The sequence below is a fragment of the Doryrhamphus excisus genome, linkage group LG10, assembly GCF_037039965.1.
Source record: "Doryrhamphus excisus strain RoL-2023G ecotype Guam linkage group LG10, RoL_Dexc_Guam_v1.1, whole genome shotgun sequence".
NCBI classification, from domain to species: Eukaryota; Metazoa; Chordata; class Actinopteri; order Syngnathiformes; family Syngnathidae; genus Doryrhamphus; species Doryrhamphus excisus.
The window spans coordinates 18454100-18475766 of NC_136366.1; the positions used below are offsets into that span (position 1 = coordinate 18454100).

The 21667-nt window shown below is 40.9% G+C and overlaps 2 protein-coding genes across 2 annotated transcripts in view; one reads left to right on the top strand and one right to left on the bottom strand.

Moving 5' to 3' along the window:
* The window catches only part of fpgs (folylpolyglutamate synthase), a 30020-nt gene extending 18014 nt beyond the window's left edge, over positions 1-12006 (bottom strand). The window contains exons 1-5 of the mRNA XM_058057117.2: positions 11878-12006; positions 8083-8376; positions 2647-2775; positions 2458-2511; positions 816-880 (exon numbers count right to left, since the gene is read on the bottom strand). Coding sequence (XP_057913100.2) covers positions 816-880; positions 2458-2511; positions 2647-2775; positions 8083-8250 — 416 coding nt within the window. The 5' untranslated portion in view covers positions 8251-8376; positions 11878-12006. The remainder of the gene's footprint in view (positions 1-815; positions 881-2457; positions 2512-2646; positions 2776-8082; positions 8377-11877) is intronic.
* cdk9 (cyclin-dependent kinase 9 (CDC2-related kinase)) lies at positions 11249-20817 on the top strand. Its single transcript, XM_058057130.2, has 8 exons — positions 11249-11408; positions 11529-11642; positions 12400-12481; positions 15530-15620; positions 16494-16660; positions 18437-18608; positions 18753-18901; positions 19764-20817. Exons 1-8 carry the CDS (start codon positions 11368-11370, stop codon positions 20127-20129), a joined length of 1182 nt encoding a protein of 393 aa, XP_057913113.2. The 5' UTR covers positions 11249-11367; the 3' UTR covers positions 20130-20817.
* The last annotated feature ends 850 nt before the right edge of the window (positions 20818-21667 follow it).

The window sequence follows — 21667 nt, forward strand, 5'->3', positions numbered from 1 at the left end:
CCAGGCGCCATGTTTGGAGGAAACCAGGCACTGCTCATCACCAGGCCAATACCATCCCTACAGTGAAGCATGGTGGTGGCAGCATCATGCTGTGGGGATGTTTTTCAGCAGCAGGAACTGGCAGACTAGTCAGGATAGAAGGAAAAATGAATGCAGCAATATATAGAGATATCCTGGATGAAAACCTGCTCCAGAGCGCTCTTGACCTCAGTAGACTGGTCATGTACCTTGACCATATAGACAGTAGACATTAGCACACAGCCAAGATCTCAAAAGATTGGCTTCAGAACCACTCCATGAATGTCCTGGAGTGGCCCAGCCAGAGTCCAGACTTGAATCCGATCGAACATCTCTGGAGAGATCTGAAAATGGCTGTGCACAGACGTCTCCCATCCAACCTGATGGAGCTTGAGACTTATTGCAAAGAAGAATGGGCAAAACTGCCTAAAGATAGGTGTGCTAAACTTGTGGGATCATATTCAAAAAGACTTGAGGCTGTAATTGCTGCCAAAGGTGGATCAACAAAGTATTAAGCAAAGGCTGTGAATACTTATGTAAATGTGATTTTTTTGTTTTCTATTTTTAATAAATTCAAAACATGTCAAAAAAAAAAACTTTTTTCACATTGTCATAATGGAGTATTTTGTGTAGAATTTTGAGGTAAGAGATTAATTTAATACAGTTTGGAATGAGGCTGTAACATGACAAAATGTAGAAAAAGTGAAGCGCTGTGAATACTTTCCGGATGCACTGTATAAACTGTTCTCTGTACAAGACGAGTGGGACCAGTCACAGCATTGCAGCATTAAGCTTACCTGTGAAATCCTGTCCGGAAGCCATAACTTCTTAAAATGTTCTCTGTGAAAGCACATGTTGAGCCCTAAAAGATGAAAACAAAGAGTAGAACTACCATAAGGGAACCTGTTATGCCTTTTTCCCCCAATTTTCTGACCTAGAAATAGAAGAATAGAATGTTGTATTATCATGTTAAACGATTCCAAAGTTTCAAATAATGTGGTTTGAGCATTTGGAAGTCCACCCTGAAAGTTTGGGATGGCTCTGAAAGCTCAGTTTCAGTGTGTTTTTTCAAACATTGGCTCACTGTGACTTACATGGGCTATATAGAAAGTGAGATTTAGCACTAGTCCAGATTAAGGATCGACTGATACATCAGGCCAATATTTGCATTCTTTACTTGAATCGGCATCGTCCGATATGCACGTGGGTTCGCCGATGTATTTTTCCGCCACATGATTTACAGACAGGCATCTGCCGGGCAGCTTTGTGTTGCCGGAGGACCCTGCAACACACGTAGTCGCGGTACTGCAAGAGTGGTGAATCACAACGAGGGTACGTTTTCAACTTAACTTCAACAGTTAAACTGAGTTGAAATATTGCCACCTGCTTTGAAATAGGAAACATGAACGCCAAGTGCATGCAATATACATGCTTGAAAATATAGTTTCGTTTGTGGGTCTGAAAACCAGGAATGCTGCTGAATGCTTCATCTTTAAAAGTGCCTAGCATTGTAATTAGGGAGCTGTTGATGTAGTTGTAGGCTAATATATACAGCTGTTACGAACACCGGTTTCATGTCAACGTTGTCAATTAGGTCCCATGGTGTTTGTAGGAGTTTCATTCAGCCAACGCCAGGCTGAGGTTAAATGCGTGTCGTGTTATGTGCGTGCGCTCTATATATGCGCACGCACTCGCAACCCCATCGGCTAAGGGTGGTGGAAAAAAATGGTATCGGCATTGGCCGAGAAAAAAACATATTGGTCAATCCCTAGTCCAGATGTCCACAGTTGCGCTTGGGACCAATCACAGCAAAGGAGGCGGGCCGTGGGTGGAATAAATTAAAACATACCGTTTTGGAAAGCCAAGGAAATACAGCTGGAATAGGTTCAGATTCTGGAAGCTCGAGAAAACTTTATGTTTGGGTTATTGTGTGTAGCTGCTCTATAAGAGTCCACATCTCAATACAAAATGTAAACAAGCCAAGTTGAGCGCCACGGCAGACTTTCATACATAAGATGAATGAAATGCTGTCCTCGTGAGGAGAAGGAATGTTCGTGTGGGTATTTACTTGGTGGACCGCTCTCACTATACACACTAAACCACCTCTTCTTGAACTAAGCAGGTTGAAATTGGCGTTAAATACCGGCGGAATGGAAGCTACAAGTCTTGGAGATCATTTATACAGGTACACCACATACATATAGCTAGATAAGAATATAGCAACTTCTGACCAATCCATCTCAATTTCAGACTCAAAATAATGTACTGATGTAAGCGCCACCCATTCCCGGTTAAACTGCGTTTCCATTCCCAGTCTCTGCCCCAATCAGAGTACATGCAGGGATACAGTTAATTTCGATGAATGCACAGATACAAGTGTACTTCCTCAATAATAATAACAATAATGATAATAGATGATGATGGTCTTGATCAGCTCACCTTGCCCTTTGTTCCAGTCACATGAATGATGTTTAGATGGTCCAGTTCCTTCACCTTTAAAAACATACAAACACACACGCAATGAGGTAATAAGTAATGACACAACCACAACAACAATAGCGTCCTTTGTAATCATTACGTGGACAGAATGCGCCCCTTTGCCCCATGTGAGCTCAATCATGTACTCACCGTGAGGCCGGCCCGTTCCAGAAAACTTCGCATGGCTTGGAGCTGCAGCTCAGGGTTGCTGCGCTCCCGCCATACCTGCTCCAGAGCGCTAGCATTTGTCTGAAGCGTGTTAAGGGTGCAAATGGCATCCTACAAGACAAGTAGTAAACTATTAAGAACAAACCAAAAAACTATTAAATCAGTCTTGTTGATGCCTGACCATTTTAACTCATAAAGATCTGGGTGCTTAAAGCAGTGGTTCAGAGTTACCCACCAATTTCAAATGCTATTGAATAAACACGTTACTTTTACCTCCCATGAAGATATGATACTTGATGTGACTGTTAAAAAGGGGGGAAAAAACAATGTGACAGCGAGATCAAAAAGGGTGAGAAACTAATGAATTATCTCATGAAATATCTCATGGCAAAACAGGAAAGTGGTGGTTGATCTTGCTTCCACATCGTCTCTTTGGGATCAGCATGTCTTCAATGATAAATGTTAAATGTACCTTGAAATATTAATTTATTCATTCATTCCTCATTTAATGCTGTTTGTTTAATGCATGTAAAAGTATTACTCAGTTAATTTCCGCCCCTATTAGCACATTTTGCTGGTTTATTTATGCCGCCATCTTGGCTCACGCACCCAAAATTAACTCTCGCCATACTTGTGTGTGATCGCACAATGCATTCTGGGCTGAGGGCGCCATTTTAGAGTAGAATGTTTATAGCAGAGTTGTACGCGCATTTGTAACAAACACATAGACAAGCAAAGACATCGACCACAGAGACCAAGAGAAAGGCGTTGGATCATACAGAGACAAGGGTGAAAGACCTCCCAATTGTATGACATCTGTAAATGTGGCTTCATCATTGGCTGCAATAAAAGTAGGTAACATGTTAAGTTGTCCTATCATTTGTCATTATTACATACGAAAAACTCGCAATATGGAGTTATTTCAACATGTGAAAGAAACACTCGGGGAAGCCGGCATCATGCGATGTTGATGTTTACGCTTTACTTTGCATGCCCCGTGACTATTCTGTTTGATTATAGCGGCGCATGTAGACAGGAGATTGCAATATTCCTTTCCATGTATACCATTGTTTTAGGAAGTCGTTCAGAAAGATTCCATTCGAAAAAAAGAGGAAAAACTCCTCATATAAATGCGGCTTATAAAATGTGCTTTGTGTTAACATTTCTTCCAAGACTTTTATATACCGGTATTCAGTCTATACAGTCTTCCAATGACAAGAAAATGCTTTTTTCCCCTTTTAAATGATCATTTGTACAGGTATAAGTCAGAGTTGATGATCTAGAGTTGATGAACAAACGAAACATCAGCAAAAGTTAGCAGAACCTCCTCTTACGCAGTGTGAATGGAAGCTAGCAAGGTTAGCTTAGTTTAGCATGCTAGTGTGGTTGTGTGTGTGCGACTCAGGCACAATAAATATATTTTCACCATGTTGAGTTTTACAGCTTTAATGTAAGAAGCGTTTTACAATGAATTTTTGACTAAAAAGTTACTGAATCAATTTATATTTACTGAAACGTATCGTCCTGAATAAAACAATATTGTCCTTGAATCACATCGGCAACCACAAATCGGATTGTTACTAAAACCCTGCCATTTTTGGGAAGCCATATCCAGAAAGTGACTTGACTGTCACCTTGCAACCTCTCCAAAGTGTTTCATACGTCACTTTGGGGCTTGAGTTCAAGTCATGTAGAAAGCTGTATAGGACACATTTGAACGTATATTACATGCTTGCATTATCAGACACGATTGCTATTTCATGTGCAGGGCTCGACAATAACGATGTACCGATGGCCCGGGGCAAGTTAAAACAAAATTCGGGCAAGTAAATCTAATCAGTGATATTCCCGTGGGGCAAGTGCACTTTGACATGCCATACTGCCAAGAGTTTTTTTTTTTAAAGCGGTTCTTGTTGGGTGTTGGTAAAACACGGACTGCGTAATTACGGTGGTAATTTGCAAACCAATCCTTGCAATGGACCAATCAGAATCGTTTATTTAGACCGCGGTCCGTAATCCACAGTCCGCGTTTTACCCACACCCGTTGTTCGCGATCAACCAATCAGCGATCGTTTGACTACGAAAACATCCATCATGGCGTCGCTGCCAACATCGTCTAATTCTGAAGGAAACAGCAAAAAGTGATGAACCAGTGCCTCCTAAACAGGTATTTTATTAGTGGCAGCAAATCAAATGATGGCACAGTTGAGTGAATCACATTGCTGTGACAATTTGAAGTGGTCACAATGAAACACCACCGATTAGATCCAATACCAAGTGCTGATTTTGCACAAGCTACAAAATCTAGCGCTTCCATTTCTCTGTGTATTTTTCTCACCTTTGCTTCACAAATTATTGTTTGACCATTGAGCTTTTTTTTCTGGATTAAAAACACATTACTAGTACACAAATGTGTCTATTCAATAATTTTCATTGTGGTGCACAACTTATAAGTATCACTGCTTACTATGACTACGATGTGTAAGGTATTATTTATTTTATTTATTTGAGATTCTCATGTGATGCCACAAAAAATTACATGATATCATTATGGCAGTCTTTTCATTTTACATGGGGCAAGTTCGGGCAAGTAGTTCTCACCTTAAGGATTCCCTATGGGCAAGTCATTTTGATTTTTAATGTAGAGCCCTGATGTGGCTTTTAACGAACTTGATCAGCCTGCCTTCCATTCACAGTGCAGTTCTTTTGTAAACCTCATATGATCAGTTGACACGTTGTATGCCATTACACACACTTAATTTGGCTCAATGAATACAAGACACTTGCATGCAAGATTAACTTGCAAACATTAGGGATGGTTCAATCAGGAGTTTATGCTGCCAATTCCAATACTGATCACATGGATTATCTGTAAATTTTTAAATGTATTTATGAGTCAAGTGATGCTGTATACGCGAGAAAGTTAGGACAATTCCAAGGTCCCATGACTGCCATGGGGTCCGAACAATAGTATAATAAAACGGGCGGGCGGGGTGTCGATGCCATTTTTTTCCTTCTCATGGGGCCCAGAATTCCTGGCTGTAAGCTACGACTGCATCAGACAGAGAATTTACGAGACATGCCCAATTATCACCTGTCAAGCAACTTTTCTAAAAATCCCAGTTACCTCTCAGTTACACTGACAGTCTAACATGTAATCACAAGCGATGTGTGGCATTGATGTCATTACTCTCTACGAACTAAGTCTGTGTTGTTGAGAGAAGAAAAAAACAGAAATTGCCGGAAAGTACCATGCGTCCATTCTGCCAAAGGACTTTGAGTGTCCCATCGAGTGCACCAACACAGGAGAAAACATGACTTGAGTGATGCCAGAAGAGATGATACAACCCACCAGTTTTGCTTACAAAGTAATTGTGTACAATCCTGAGTCACATGTACAAGTCAAAATAAAATCCCATGTCAATCATTCAGTTATTTCTTTCTGTGGCAGCTAGTCAGTCACATTCAGTGTAATTCATCTCACAGATTAAAAATACATCCTTGATGCTGACATGCGTATTCATTACAGGGGACGCATACCTTAAGTCCAGCATAGAATAATACCACTCTTCTAAGAATGAGCTGTACAGTGCATTCATGCATTTACCACTATTTGTGGTGGCCCACCACTTACTAATTTTGACCACAAAAGATCAATTTTGTGCTATCTATTTTCCATATTTATGCACATTCATGGCTCCCATTTTTAAAACTTTAGCTTTGAAAGTGTCACTTTTCCTTCTAGTTTGTATGCTTGTTGCTATGCGATTCTGTGACGTTTTCCATGAGATCACTGCCAGTGTGAAGTTGAAGATTAACATTTGAAACATGAAAAGGCTTTGCCTGTGTGTGTGTGATGTTTTACTGATGTAAAAGTATTATCGTCTGAATAACAGCTGGAGTTGTGTTTAGTAAATAGCTATTGTGGCTAAAATAAATTATATTTGCCGACCAAACACCTTGGCAATCAGTGATTGTCCGAACCAATATGCCCCTGCCAGAGCATGTTGGTATGTCGATTTATCCATTATCGTGGCCATTTAATTTGATCTGTTTTAGCATCTATGGATTGACACTGTTGGAAAGAAACTAAAGTTTAAATATTTTTAGTACAAGTACTGTACGCATGCATGTGCCTTCTACTGGAAGTGTTTCCTTTTTATTAGTTTACGTTGAAAAATGTGGAAAAGCTATTTGCAGTATCTGTACACTACACTGTCTTTATTTGAAATAGGAATGACTAATTCTTCAATGTGTACCCAAGTCACAGTACCCGTTCACTAATTAGACAGCAGTTTTTCCTGTTCTCTGTATCTTGGGTGTCATAATGCTTTGCACTAAAAGAAGAAAGCTTGGGGATTTTTGCAGCTAGTACTTAAATTTTCTTCTTTCAATTTCTCTACAACATAATTGTGGAACATTACTAGCAGTGCCCTGATCAAACGACCATGGATCATGGGTTAATTGGATTTGCATTATTTTCTATGGAAAAACTTGCCTTGGTTAGTGTCCGTTTTGGTTTCAGTCTAACATTCAGGAACAAATTAATGTTAACCAAGGAACCACTGTATTTGTATATTAGTTCACTTAAGACAATTTTATGCATAAAAACATGTAAAATTTGCTTATATGTGCATATTTAACTGATAATAGAAAACAGTAAAAGTTAATATATTTACTGCACTGTGTTTCCTATGGGGAAAATTGCATGGTTTTAATGACCTTTGGGAACACAAAACTGCAAATACTGGAATACTGGAAACACTACTGTGCTGTATCAGGCTCTAACCTCCCCTCGCAACCACCTAAAGGTTTGCGATAGATTACATGGTGTTGTATTTATTTATTATTTGTTTTATTAGTTATTCCTAAATATTTCCGCACTTCTTTTAGCTAAACACAACTTTTAGCTCTTTTTCCAACTGCATATTTATAATTTACATAGGGCCAATAAAAAATAAGCTGTGGTTCAAAAATGGCCCCGAGGGCTGCACTATGGATACCAGTGGTGTAACTGAAGGTAATAAAAGGCACCTGGGGCTGTAGTCAAGTGTGTCATCGTGAGCACAACAAATATTGTCATGAATTTGCATGGAACATATTAGGAATGATGAGAGGCAGCGCACGTGGTGTGCTAGCTATCTGCATGAACTTTGACGTTTGGCTAAGTTATACTTGTGGCATGATAGTCTTTCTGTCCATAGTTCGAGTCTACATTTGACAGTAAATGATGAGGAGTCAGGGACAAAGCTAACATGAGCCTGCTCCGAGAGTGTTCCTGTCAATCATGTCGAAGTCGAGCAGGAAACTTTGCTACAACTCAAGAGTTGCGGCAAAATAGACATGTGTTCTTCCTGACAAGCTAGCTCGCTAGCAAGCGCTGTATAGACGGACGGTACGGACATAAACAATACTCACATGGTACTCCATTCCTGGTATCTGAGGAGCCGCCTTGGTGCTGTAGTGTTGGACTGGAAGGCCCGCCAGCCTGCATGACAAAACTCGCTTTCCGAGCCGCGCGGCGAGCACGGAGGTTTGTTTCCATAAGCGAGACATGCACGCCATCATGGGGCGCTGAGTTGTCATCGGAAATTGCAACCAAATATGGTGACTCTTACAGGAAGATACAACCAAATATGGTGTTTAAGGGCGTTCCTTGATGGCTGAAGTCACTGCAGGCAGGCAAGACAGCGCTGAACTGAGAGCCAAAAGCTTTAAAAGATAAAAAACTCAAATTAATGAAAACTCAACTACAAATGTATCATAACATTATTTGGGTGTCATTATAGTGTGGATTTAGGTTACATTTTACCCAAATCCACCAATACCATTTTTTTTTACCTATATCAGGCACCGGCCGCCGGCGAGAAACTATTAGTCATAGGCAATAAATTGTCTAGCTGGCCAAATGGGGTGGCCGGGGAATGACAGAAGAACCAACTGCGTTCGTGGTTTCTATAGATTCTATAGGTTTGTATAGATTCTATACACACGAGAGAAACCACGAACGCCAGCATGTACATATGAAAAACAGTGATTATTGCAAGCGATAAAAAGATATCTGAATACAACACAATTAAATACATGTATTTGTACGCTTGTGTCTTCGTTGGAATAGGTGTGTATGCTATGTCAGTTGGTTCTTCTGTTGCAGGCATGTGTTTGGCCAGCTATGTGGGGCGGGTTGAGCATGACCTGTGAACCAGGAAGTGCGGGAATCGGTGTGTGTGCCGTGCTCTGGTGGTGGAAGTGTGAAAAATAAAGTTGACTGGAAGCAGTCGTTCTCCGTGTTCTTTTTTGGTATTGAAATCCTTAAGCAAAGATTGATTTAAGCCGCTTTTGTATCGATATAAGCAGACCAAATTGGCTGGCGGGAGATGAAAAGGGCATCGTAGTAACCGGATTATCATAATAACCGGGTATCGTACTAACGGAACTAATTATATCATAAAAGACTAGAAATTTGCCGGGAAATGAAAATAGTATCGTAATAAGCAGTACTTCGATATAACCGATATCGATATAACGAGACTTTACTGTATATATACACATATAACCATAATAAAACTAATAATAAGTATTTAAAACAATAAATACATAAAAATAGCTCAGACACACACGCACAACCCATCCACTCAATACACACACAAGCACACACCGTGCATGTCCCCGTCCCCGTGGGGCGTCCGGGCGTTATAGGCCGGGGGACCCAGGTGTCCCACATCCACAAGCAGGCCCCGAGCCCAGGGAGATACGGAGATAGGGATAGCAGCCCAGCCCCCCCTCGGCCTGGCGTCAGTAGGGGGTCCCACAAGCTTATTTAGTTTGTTTGGTTGGAATGAGCTATAAAAATAAGGGCTAGAAAATGGAGTAACTCTTGGTTGTTTTCATTTTGTAAAAGTAGCTCTTATTCAAAAACAGGATGGAGATGTAAATACTGTACTGTACACCAATTATTTTTTTTGACAAAATTTAACATTAACCTATTCATATATATATATAATTGAAATAGATTCAGTATATAAATAAATAATAAATTTATTATATACTTGAAATACATGTTAATATTAATAATAGTATTTATTTTTTATTTTTCATGTGTTAATCAATTATTAAACTTTGTTTGTACAATATACAACAATATAGATATTGTTTGTACAGTATACATTCATTCATTTTCTACCACTTTTCCTCACGAGGGTCGTGGGGGTGCTGGAGCCTATCCCAGCTGTCTTCAGGCGAGAGGCAGGGTACACCTTGGACTGGTTGCCAGCCAATCACAGGGCACATATAGACAAACAACCATTCACACTGACATTCATACCTATGGACAATTTGGAGTTGCCAATTAACCTAGCATGTTTTTGGAATGTGGGAGGAAACCGGAGTACCTGGAGAAAACCCACACATGCAGAGAACATGCAAAACTCCACACAGAGATGCCCGAGGGTGGAATTGAACCCTGGTCTCCTAGCTGTGAGGTCTGCGTGCTAACCACTTGTCCACTGTGCCGCCCTGTACAGTATACAGTATAACCCAGGGGTCGGGAACCTTTTTGGCTACGAGAGCCATGAAGGCCAGATATTTTAAAATGTGTATCTGTGAGAGCCATATACATTTTTTTAAACATTGAATGCAATAAAATGTGTGCATTTTTATGTAAGACCAACAGTTTTAGATATAATGGGCTCTAATTACGTAGACCAGGCACACTACCCCACGCCAATGGGGTGTGGCCAGCACACTTTCGTGAGCAGCGCAGTGTCTAATAATAAATCAAATACTTGTTGCCATTAATACAACTTCTGCTGCTGCATAGTTTTGCACCATACTCCGTAGACGTATTTCATTCTTTTGGCCATCTTCGTCAGAAGGCTTGGTTCTGCAGCTTTAGCTATTTGACTAAAGGAGGAAAGTTTACATTTACATGTTTTTTTGACATCTCAATGACCGAGGTAGACTACAGCATTACCCAGTAATAATCACGTTTTGGTGTTTGACCTGGAAAATATCATCAGGAAAGATAGATATGGTTGGCCGTATTGCAGCAGAATATAGATGGACAAATTAAAATGCATAAGAAAGTTGTTGATTTTGAATATTATTTTTAACATTTCTGTGATGGTTTACTTTAAAATGTTAGCAAAAATAAATTTTTATTGTGGTAAGAAATGCTTGAGAGCCAGATACAGTCATCAAAAGAGCCCTACCGAGCCATAGGTTCCCTACCTCTGGTGTAACCTATTGCATGGTACTGAAAAATACAAACCCTGATGAAAAATAAAAACATTGCTAGGAGACGGACGACATTCACTGATACTACACAATGACATAATATGGGAACATGTTCAAGATTCCTCTTGTTTGTTCATAGCGTATGTTTTAATACAATATTTAGACCTCCGGGTCGCCAGAGGGCGTTGTTTGTCGGAGACGCTTGATTTGATGCCTTCATGTCCCGACTTTTAATCAGTCATTTTTATTTTAGATACAATACTGGATGGTAAGCGGGTGAAAATGATCACACCAAAGTTTTGTCTGTATATTTTGACATGAGTGTGCATTGTTACATTTTACATAATGGGTTTGTTGTAAATTACCACTCACAACAACTGCTGTTAAAATACAGGCGAAAATATTTTTTCGATTCCGAGTGATCTTAAACGCACCCTAAGTCTCTGTGGTTGACTCGACACAGCAGCCATGCAGCGAGACAAAACAAATAACTCTGGCGGGGCTGAAAAGTAATTATACGTTGTTTTCACATTTTACTTAGATTTGCATTGTATTAAGTCATTACACATTTGGGCTTATTCCATGTGTTTATTGCTACCCAATAACTACCATAATGTCTTCTCTTTCAGGCCTGACCGGGAGGCTGCCATCATGTCCAAATACTACGATGGAGTCGAATTTCCATTTTGCGACGAGTTCTCCAAATATGAAAAACTAGCAAAAATTGGACAAGGGACATTTGGGTGAGTAAACTAACAATCAGTTGATAGCGTGTATATTTTAATTGTAGCTAGAACTGTTATCCGGTGTGGTGTGTTAATGTGACTCACTGTGCTAACTGGATGTTGACTCCAGCAACAAACAGCGTTTAGCTTTGTTTATAAGTGAGATGTAGCGGTGTCGCCAGATGGGAAATGACACAAGATCTTACCAGAAACTTTAGATGGTCATATTCTGAGGAAAATATGTCGTACATACCAGATATGGCGTTGCCGGGGGCCGCCTGCTACAGTAAATGATTGCCACAGAGAATGCCACTCGCAGTCGTATAGTTTATAATGATGCAGGTTTACCTTGAAATAAACTACAAAGCACTTTTGGAAAAACAATCCCCCTGGCAGAACAGCGCCCCCAGCTGTGTGGCGGAATATCACACGAACAGGAGGGAGGGAGACGAGACAGTGACAGTCGTTTCTAGATAATGCTTTTTCACAAATATCACAAAGTTGAGATGCATTTTTAAAATATATATAACTTAGCCTATACAAAATATCAAAGCGGTTCTGTATCCTTTCTTTCATTTTTAGTATTTAGCCAACCAATGCACGCAACCAAAGTTTGATATGAATAGTTTATGTCTTGTACAGTGCTTGTCAAGTAAACCATGATTGAGCAATTCTGCTGGGGGACACCTTCTGCTCCACCATTGACAATACAATATTGACCAATACAATTTATCTTACATGAATGTGTTTTGAGATATTATTTTGTCCTTCACAGGGAAGTGTTCAAAGCAAAGCACAGACAGACTGGGAAGAAGGTAGCACTGAAGAAGGTTTTAATGGAAAATGAAAAGGAAGGGGTAAGATGTACTCAGTTTTCATTGAACTCTACTTCCTTTTACCCCCTTGTTGTGGTTTGCCCACACTTTTTTGGAATTTTGCCCATCATCCATAATATTTATGTGAAACATGAACACATATTTCCTTCAGGATCGTGGAGGATGGGCAAAATTCCACAAAATGTGCAGCTTTCCTTTAAAGCCTGCAAGTAGGCCTCTCATGATAAAATAATTTTGCTGGATGGAAATTGTCCTACAACTTATTAATGTTATTGTCAACATTATTTTGAGACCTTTTTTTTTCATTAATGTCATGATAATATATGGCATAATAATGCCAGCATGCCATAACAAATGAAATAAACCTGAATGCTGCAATAGTATTTAACTTTGTAATTGGAATTGGAATGTTTTAAATAAATAGTTTTAAAATAAAATAAACCACTTTCTAGACGCTTTGTGTCCATATTAATAACTCGCCTTTGTTTGGTAATGTGAAAAAACGCATAAAAATGTGATTTAAAAAAAAATCATATCTTTAAAAAAAAATGAGAAGTTCAGGCATTTCAACTCTGGTCAGGGCCCTCATTGAAACAATGCAAACTTTTATGACCCCGCCTCTTAAAGCAGCGGAATTGAGACTCATTAAGAATCAGAATCAAAGCGATGAATTGGAGTCGGGAACAGTATCATTCAAATTCAAATGATGCCCATCTCTACATTTATGTATTTGCATTTAGATATGAATTGCATGCAGTAGTTAAAATGCTAACAGTTAACATGGTAACTCAGAGCAAGCTAGCACTAAGTAGTAAGGATCGACCAATACATCGGCCAGCCGATATATCGGGCCGATATTTGCGTTCTTTACTTGAATCGGTATCGGCCGATACGTGCGTGGGTTCGCCGATGTATTTTTCCGCCGCATGATTTACAGACAGGCATCCGCCGGGCAGCTTTGTGTTGCCGGAGGACCCTGCAACACACGCAGTCACGGTACCACTCCCACACTGCAAGAGTGGTGAATCACAACAAGGGTACGTTTTCAACTTTTAATTAGCCTCTAATAGTTAAACTTAGTTGAAATATTGCCACCTGCTTTGAAATAGGAAACATGAACGCCAAGTACATGCAATATACATAAATATAATATAAAATATAGTTTAGTTTGTGGGTCTGAAAAACAGGAATGCTGCTGAATGCTTCATCTTTAAAAGTGCCTACCGTTGGAATTAGGGAGCTGTTGATGTAGTTGTAGGCTAATGTGTACAGCTATTACCAACACTGCTTTAATGTCAATGTTGTCAATTCAGTCCCATGGTGTTTGTAGGAGTTTCATTCAGCCAAGGCCGGGCTGAGGTTAAATGTGTGTCGTGTTGTGTGTGTGCGCTCACGCACACCCACACACTGAACAAATTCGAGCAGCCGTGTCTGCTATCAGAGGTCTTTAGCGTGCACAAAACAAACTTTAATGATGAGAGATATGTTTTATGTATCGTACTAAATTGTGTCAGTCTGATGTATTTGCGTGTGTGGAGGCGGGAGGGTGGGGTGCGTCTCACTGCGGAGGAGCAGTCATCAGATCGATGCAAGATAAAACTTAAATTACGACAAATGTTTTGCACATAAAAAGTTGATAATGCCGTTTAAATACTGTGTTCCGTGTTTACATTTCAATAAATATTTGTTTAAACTTGAGACCTGTAATATTTGTTATCATTGACATTTTTTCATGTAAATTGAGGGAGCAAAAGCAGTATCGGCCACAAATATCGGCCCAAGCAAAATCGGCCATCCGCTAAGGGTGATGGGAAAAAAATCGGTATCAGCATCTGCTCGAAAAAAAACATATTGGTCGATCCCTACTAAGTAGTGCCAAGGAATTTCTATAGTATTCCTGCATCATGCCATGTATATATTTGCATCTAGACAGTCCCATAGCTAACATGCTAACAGTTAACATGCTCGCACCTAGCAAGGTAGCAATAATTTGGTAAATGCCAAGGCAACTTTTTCTTCCCTATAATCATGATTAGCCGTATAGTAGATGGATGGATGGATAGTCTACATGTTAAGTAAGTAAGGGTGTGGGAAATAATCAATATTAATCGATACATCGATGCGAGTGCATCGGCTCATTCACTGGGTATGGATGCAATTAACGGGTGAAATTGAGATTCATCACGATGCGTTTGTGGGCATCGGTAAAATCCGATGCAAGCGCCATTTTATTAATGTTCAACTTCACTCCATATGCTGTTCCCCAGGTACAATGAATGCACCATCATTATTTTGTGTTTTGTATTGATTACGGACGGAAGCTGTGAGGCACATAGTACTACTAATAAAACAGCATGGACGTCCGCACGCAGGCAGCAGCAAGGAAGTTTCTATATTTAACCCACCCGCAACGTTTAAATGGAATGTTTGGAAACACTACGTGTTCTCAACGGCGGAAAGCTCGACAAAACGTCCGTCATTTGCAAAGAATACAACGGCAGCACGACAAATATGCAGACCCCCTTAAAAAGGGGACACCACAACACGGACAAGTCTACCGCCGCCTCCCTGTGTAGTTCCTAGTCGGACACCGGGGAAAAACCAAGCAAAACAGGTCAGAACAAGTGGATCTTCCACTGCTTTCAAAATTGTCCAGGGAGCTATTTGTCCGTCCCTGCAACAAGTGCGCCCCCCTCCCGAACAAGTGTTCAGCACTCAACACTTTGCATCATGTTGAATTGCGTCATATCGCAAGAAATTGAAATCATATCAGATTGCATTGATTTGAACTAAATGATTATCGCATCGTACCGTGAAGAGGGTGAATCATATCGCATCGTATCGCCAGAAAATTCCATGTACCGCAGAAAATTCCATGTATCGTTAAAGTATTGTATTGCTGGCAGTGCATTGAGATGTGTATCTAATCGTCCTCAGTGCTAAGATTCACACCCATAATTAACAGAAATGAATAATGCAGAATAGAAGTGATTGCCTTGAATGCACAATCTAAAATATTAAACTTTCTTGCGATTCACGTGTCAAATTTACTGTCTGTTGGTGTTTCAGTTCCCAATCACGGCTCTCAGAGAAATAAAGATCCTACAGCTGCTCAAGCATGAGAACGTGGTGAATCTGATTGAGATCTGCAGAACCAAAGGTTGGTTGCATTTCCATACAGTGGATCACCTGCACATTTGCAGTTCAGCATTCACCACCTCGCCAGGATGTTTCTGTGATCCAATAAAATAATTTTTTTTTTTTACACATTTTACTGATTATTTCTTACTTCATTTTTACTTTTTTCACACATTTCCAAGTCAGTAATAATTTACACATACATGATAATACAGGTCAAAATAATAATTAATAATATAAATAAATAATACAGGTGCACCGTTCAAAAAAGCCATAGTTTTTGTTCGTCTTTATGCATCACTGTTATCCCTTAAGCATCTCCCTAAAGATTTCACACATTTCACACAGCGGTCCTTGAATGCACCACCTTTGTGTGTGGCTACTCTGTGACACCGATTCCATCTGTCCTTCAGTCATCTTACATTATAATTACAATAGTCTCAAACGTAAACGTCAAGCTGGCAGGAGAATTTGAAGGAGAGGAGTGAGCCGTGTGTCTAAAATAGAAATTATTTGTGGATTTTCAAAATTCCTTGGTCAGCATTATGTGTGAAGCAGACATTGTGTTTATTTTGCAAACATCACAGTAATAATGACTTCAAATACAAATCATTTTACAAGATGCAATTATCGGTACTCTTCATATCAGAGGATATGAAGATGTAGTTCTCAGGGTTTCCTTCTTTATCTCGGAGACCAAGCCTTATCCAACATCCATTCATTCAATAGTGTAACAATTATAACGTCACATTTCCATTTCACCTGCCACTGACCGTTTGTAGGTTTACTTCATAGATAGAATAGATGGAATAAAAGATTCAAGTTCCAACAAGCTGTCATATACATTTTGTCGTGGGTTTGGTTGATGTTTTTTGTCATCTCCTAATTCTTCCAGCCACTCAGTATAATCGATACAAAGGCAGCATCTACCTGGTGTTTGACTTCTGTGAGCATGACCTGGCTGGGCTGCTAAGCAACACAAATGTGAAGTTCACCCTGGCGGAAATCAAGAAGGTCATGCAAATGTTGCTCAATGGATTGTACTACATCCACAGGAACAAGGTAAGCAAAGCTCTCCGGATTTCCGCTTGTTGTTTATGCTGACTTTATGATTGCTTATGCTGCCAATACATATGCAAATTGACAAACTATGTAGTGGAGAATATGAGGGATGTGGTCTGTTCTACACTATAATGTTGTCAACAAATGTAGCTAAAAGAGTGTCACCAAACGCAGCTTACTCTACCAGAGGGAATCCTAGAGTCCTCTGTAAAATTTCACAACGTTACCCTTGAACCAGCGTTTATCGGCATTATGCATAGCTCCACTGCTGTAGAAGTTCAAAGGGGGGTGGTGGTCATCTGGGTTGGGGACCCAAGTAGTTGCCAGCGCTCCGGGTTTCCATGTGTACACTGCATGTGCACCGCCGTCCTCACGCGCACACACACAAAAACAAGCGTGGCTCCTGATTCACGGCCTTACTAAACAGTCAGACATCACCTAAATGCAAAACCTTTGGGTTTGTTACAATGCTAGCAAGGGCTAATCTGCTGCTAGCTCTAAAATAGACAAGACATTTATTTCACCCACAGCTCGCCTCCGGGCAAGCCCACTCCATTGTGATTGGTCACAGTCCCAAGCGCTCCTGAGGACTTCCGTACTACTGCCAAACCCCACTTTCTAATTTTGTCAGTATAGGAGTTTATTACAGCATCAAATAAAATCAAATAATCATGAAGATTTTTCCTGATTCAAGAATAACAATATGATGAGGACATCATCCATCCATCCATTTTCTGTGCCGCTTATCCTCACTAGGGTCGCGGGTATGCTGGAGCCTATGCCAGCTGACTTTGGGCGAGAGGCTGGGGTACACCTTGGACTGGTCGGCAGCCAATCACAGCTTCCCTGTACCATGAAATTTTATTTGCCGTTATTTGATGTTTTTGTTATGCGCATTTGGAGCGACCGGACCGGAGCAAGAAGAAACACAGAAAAGAAGAAAAGAAATTGGGGGGGGGGGGCAGTAGAGAGAGCGAGAAAGAGAGACAAAAACAGCAGCAACAACAACAGTGACAAACAGGACTGCATCAGTTAAATGTCAATGATGGCTAACCTATCATGTTTTTGGAATGTGGGAAGAAAACCCACATACAGGGAGAACATGCAAACTCCACACAGAGATGCCAATATGTTTTCCCGATCTCCTAACCGTGTGGCCTACGTGCTAACCACTTGTCCGCCGTGCAGCCTGAGGACAAATATGATGGTCCCTGACATTTTCAAAGGCTGCAAACGTGTCACAGAAAATAACATTTACAGCCCTGGTCATTAAAGACACCCTGATAATTCATACATGACAACATTTAATATTTCCGTTTTATAATTTTTATTCAGTGAATTGAGCAGAGGTGGTGGTGTGTTCCCAACATTCAGAGAGTCCAGAAATATCCATCTATCCATAGCACCTGTATTAATTACGGGTCAGCTGATATTCCCGTGTTTAATTCTACCAAAGTTTCACATAATGAGGTTTCTGCATTTGAAAGTGAGCCCTGTGTGACGTTTGGGATGGCTCTGAAAGCTCTGTTTCTATAGCTCTGTTTCCCAAATAAGGAAGCCCGGCTAACTGTGACGTCACAGTTAGATACAGCTGGAATAGGTGCAGAATCTGTAATATCTAGAAAGCTTTCTGTGCTGGTTTTTGTGTGTAGCTGCTCCATCGGAGTCCATAACTCAACCATGTATAATTCACAGCTTTTATAGCTAAACAGCACACAGAAGTGTTTCATTAACCTTGCTAATATCCATTCACAATGTAGTTTTGTCTTGTGTCAGATCCTTCACAGAGACATGAAGGCAGCCAACGTGCTCATCACCAGAGACGGCGTCCTAAAGCTGGCTGACTTTGGTTTGGCTCGCGCTTTCAGCCTGGCCAAAAACAGCCAGGGAAACCGCTACACCAATCGTGTGGTCACACTGTGGTACAGACCTCCTGAGCTGCTTCTAGGTCAGTAGTTAAAACAGGACACCGAAGTCCAATAGCACTCACACGCCACATTGCGTCCATGGTGATGTAGTACAGCACAGCTGATAGTGGATCATCAAAGTCAGAGCTAAAAGGGCATTTTTTTGTTGTTTGTGTGTGATCTAGGTGAGCGAGACTACGGACCCCCTATCGACTTGTGGGGCGCAGGCTGCATCATGGCTGAAATGTGGACAAGAAGCCCCATCATGCAAGGCAACACAGAGCAGCACCAGCTAACTCTCATTAGCCAGCTTTGTGGCTCCATCACTGCTGAGGTATGTACCATCCCTCATAATACAGAAGTGAAAATGGACAAATTGGACCCAGTTAGCCTCGTTCCCGCCTCTGTGTCATGTGACTTGTGTATGAAATTGGGTGTTGTTGCTCTGACACTCATACTGCTCAGTGGAAGTTCACGATGGCACTTCAGAGGATGAGAAAAACAGAATCATTTTCTTCCCCCGAGCTAATTTCCAAAATTACAACTTTGTTTCTTGTAGTGTGACTTCCCAAAAAAGATATGCAATTAGTAATACTAATAATATATTTAAAATAAAGTTGCATTTTTCCTCACAAATCAGTCCTCCTTACGAATGTATCATTTCCCTAAAAATTGTGCCTTTTCTTCTCGTTAGTATGCAACGCTTCTCTCTTAATGTTCTGACGTTCTACCAGCTGTAGCACAACTTTTCCATTTTTGCTGCTTTGTTCCAACTATTTCAGCTTTCTTTTTGTAAATGTTATTCTTGTCATGTTATGACTTTCATCCCATAACGTTCAAACTTTGTTTTTCTTTAATACACTCCTAATCAAAATTTTTAGACCAGCTGAAAATTTGCAAGACATTTTTCAGTGTTGGATCTTAAGGAGGTTCTGAGTAGAGCTTCAAAATGCAAAAGAAGACATGGGAGTTAGACCAAAAAAATGGAATGCATACTAGCATTAAATTGAAAATCTGAGCATCATGACTTGACTTGTTGAATTGTAGATCAGTTTAAGATCACAGCCTTTAAAAGACAAAATCTTGGCAGAAATGTGTTCAATGTCACTTTTCTGTCAGGTATTCATACTGTCATCAAGGTTTCTCTCTTTGAATGTGGCCAGAGATTTGTGATCCTGTCTGGATTTCCTCTCCAGATATGGCCAGGTGTGGATAAAAAGTACGAGCTTTACCAGAAAATGGAGTTGCCCAAAGGCCAAAAGAGGAAAGTGAAGGATCGTCTCAAAGCTTACGTCAAAGATGCCTACGCTCTGGACTTGATCGACAAGCTGCTGGTCCTGGACCCCGCTCAGCGTACAGATAGTGATGACGCTCTCAACCATGACTTCTTCTGGTCTGATCCCATGCCATCAGACCTGAAGAGCATGTTGTCCACGCACAACACGTCCATGTTTGAATATCTGGCCCCTCCCAGGCGGAGAGGTCACATGCCCCAACAGCAGCCAAACCAGAACAGAAACCCCGCCACCACCAGTCAGACTGAGTTTGATCGAGTCTTTTAAGGAGGAGAGAATTTTGTAGAAATGAGTACGCCCTTGCTTTATACCGCCTTGTGTTTTTATATGGGGATCAAATACTTTGCTTGTGGATGAAAAAAATCCCAACTTGGACCTTGAACATTATAACTGAACTGTAGTATGTTGGGCATTTCGCTTTTTTTCCCCCTCACTTGTCTGTTTATAGACACACTATTTCTGGGATAAACCCACTCCACATTTTACACAGCCAAAATCCCTGACTAAGGTTGTTCTTGTCTAATTTGAATTAAAGCAACACCCAAGCAACCAAAACTGTGAAATATGTTTGAATGTACCCTTGACTACAAATATGTACACATACAGTAGATCTTGGCGCCCATAAAATTGTCTACTTTTGACACACGCCTCCTTACCCCTCCTAACCTTCCTAGCCTCCTAAACCGCCCCCTCTGATTTCAGATCAAAATTTGCAGTAAAAGTTGCTGCTGTAATTTTTAGGAAATTAAAGGAACACTTTTTTTATTGGGCCTGGCATGAATTGAATTAAACCTGTCTGATAATTTTTTGGTTGGTGAGCAGCTGAGGGCCTCGTTAATCAATTTCAGCTGTATTGGTGTTCATGGAATTAACAACAGGTGCACTTCAGTGGCAACAATTAGTAAACCCTCAAAACAGGACTGGTTTTACATGTGGAGGCCATTTCAAGTTTCTACCTCTTGATCTTTTTTGGCTGGTTTTCCACTTGTGCTGATTTTGGCTTGCATAGTCATCTCTACTGGCAGTATGATGCGATTCCTTAACCCTACAGAAGTTGCACAGGTTGTCCAACTTCTCCAGGATGGCACATCCACACGTGCTGCAGCAAGAAGGTTTAATGTGTGTCCCAACACAATCTCCAGAACATGGAGGAGATTTCAGGAGACTGGTGGTTATTCTCGTAGAGCTGGACAGGGCCGTAGAAGGTCCTCAACCCCACAGCAGGACCGATACCTGCTCCTTTGTGCAAGGTGGAACAGGCTGAGCACTGCTCGTGCCCTACAGAATGACCTCCAGAGGACCACTGGTGTTAATGTGTCTACCCAAACGCTCAGGAACAGACTTCATGAAGGTGGCCTGAGGGCCTTGTGGGTCTTGTAGTGGTCCCTGTGCTCACTGCCCAGCACCGTGGAGCTCGACTGGCATTTGCTCAAGAACACCAGAATTGGCAAGTCCGCCACTGGCGCCCTGTACTTTTCACAGACGAGAGCAGGTTCACCCTGAGCACCTGTGATAGACGTGAAAGAGTCTGGAGAAGACAAGGAGAACGTTATGCTGCCTGCAACGTTGTTCAACATGACAGGTTTGGTGGTGGGTCAGTGATGGTCTGGGGAGGCATATCCATAGAGGGATGCACAGACCTATACTGCCTAGGAAATGGTGCTCTGACTAGGTACCGAGATCAAATCCTTGAACCCATTGTCAGACCCTACACTGGTGCAGTAGCTCCTGGTTTCCTCCTAATGCATGACAATGCCCAGCCTCACGTGGCAAGAGTATGCAGGCATTGAAGGAATTGAAACAAT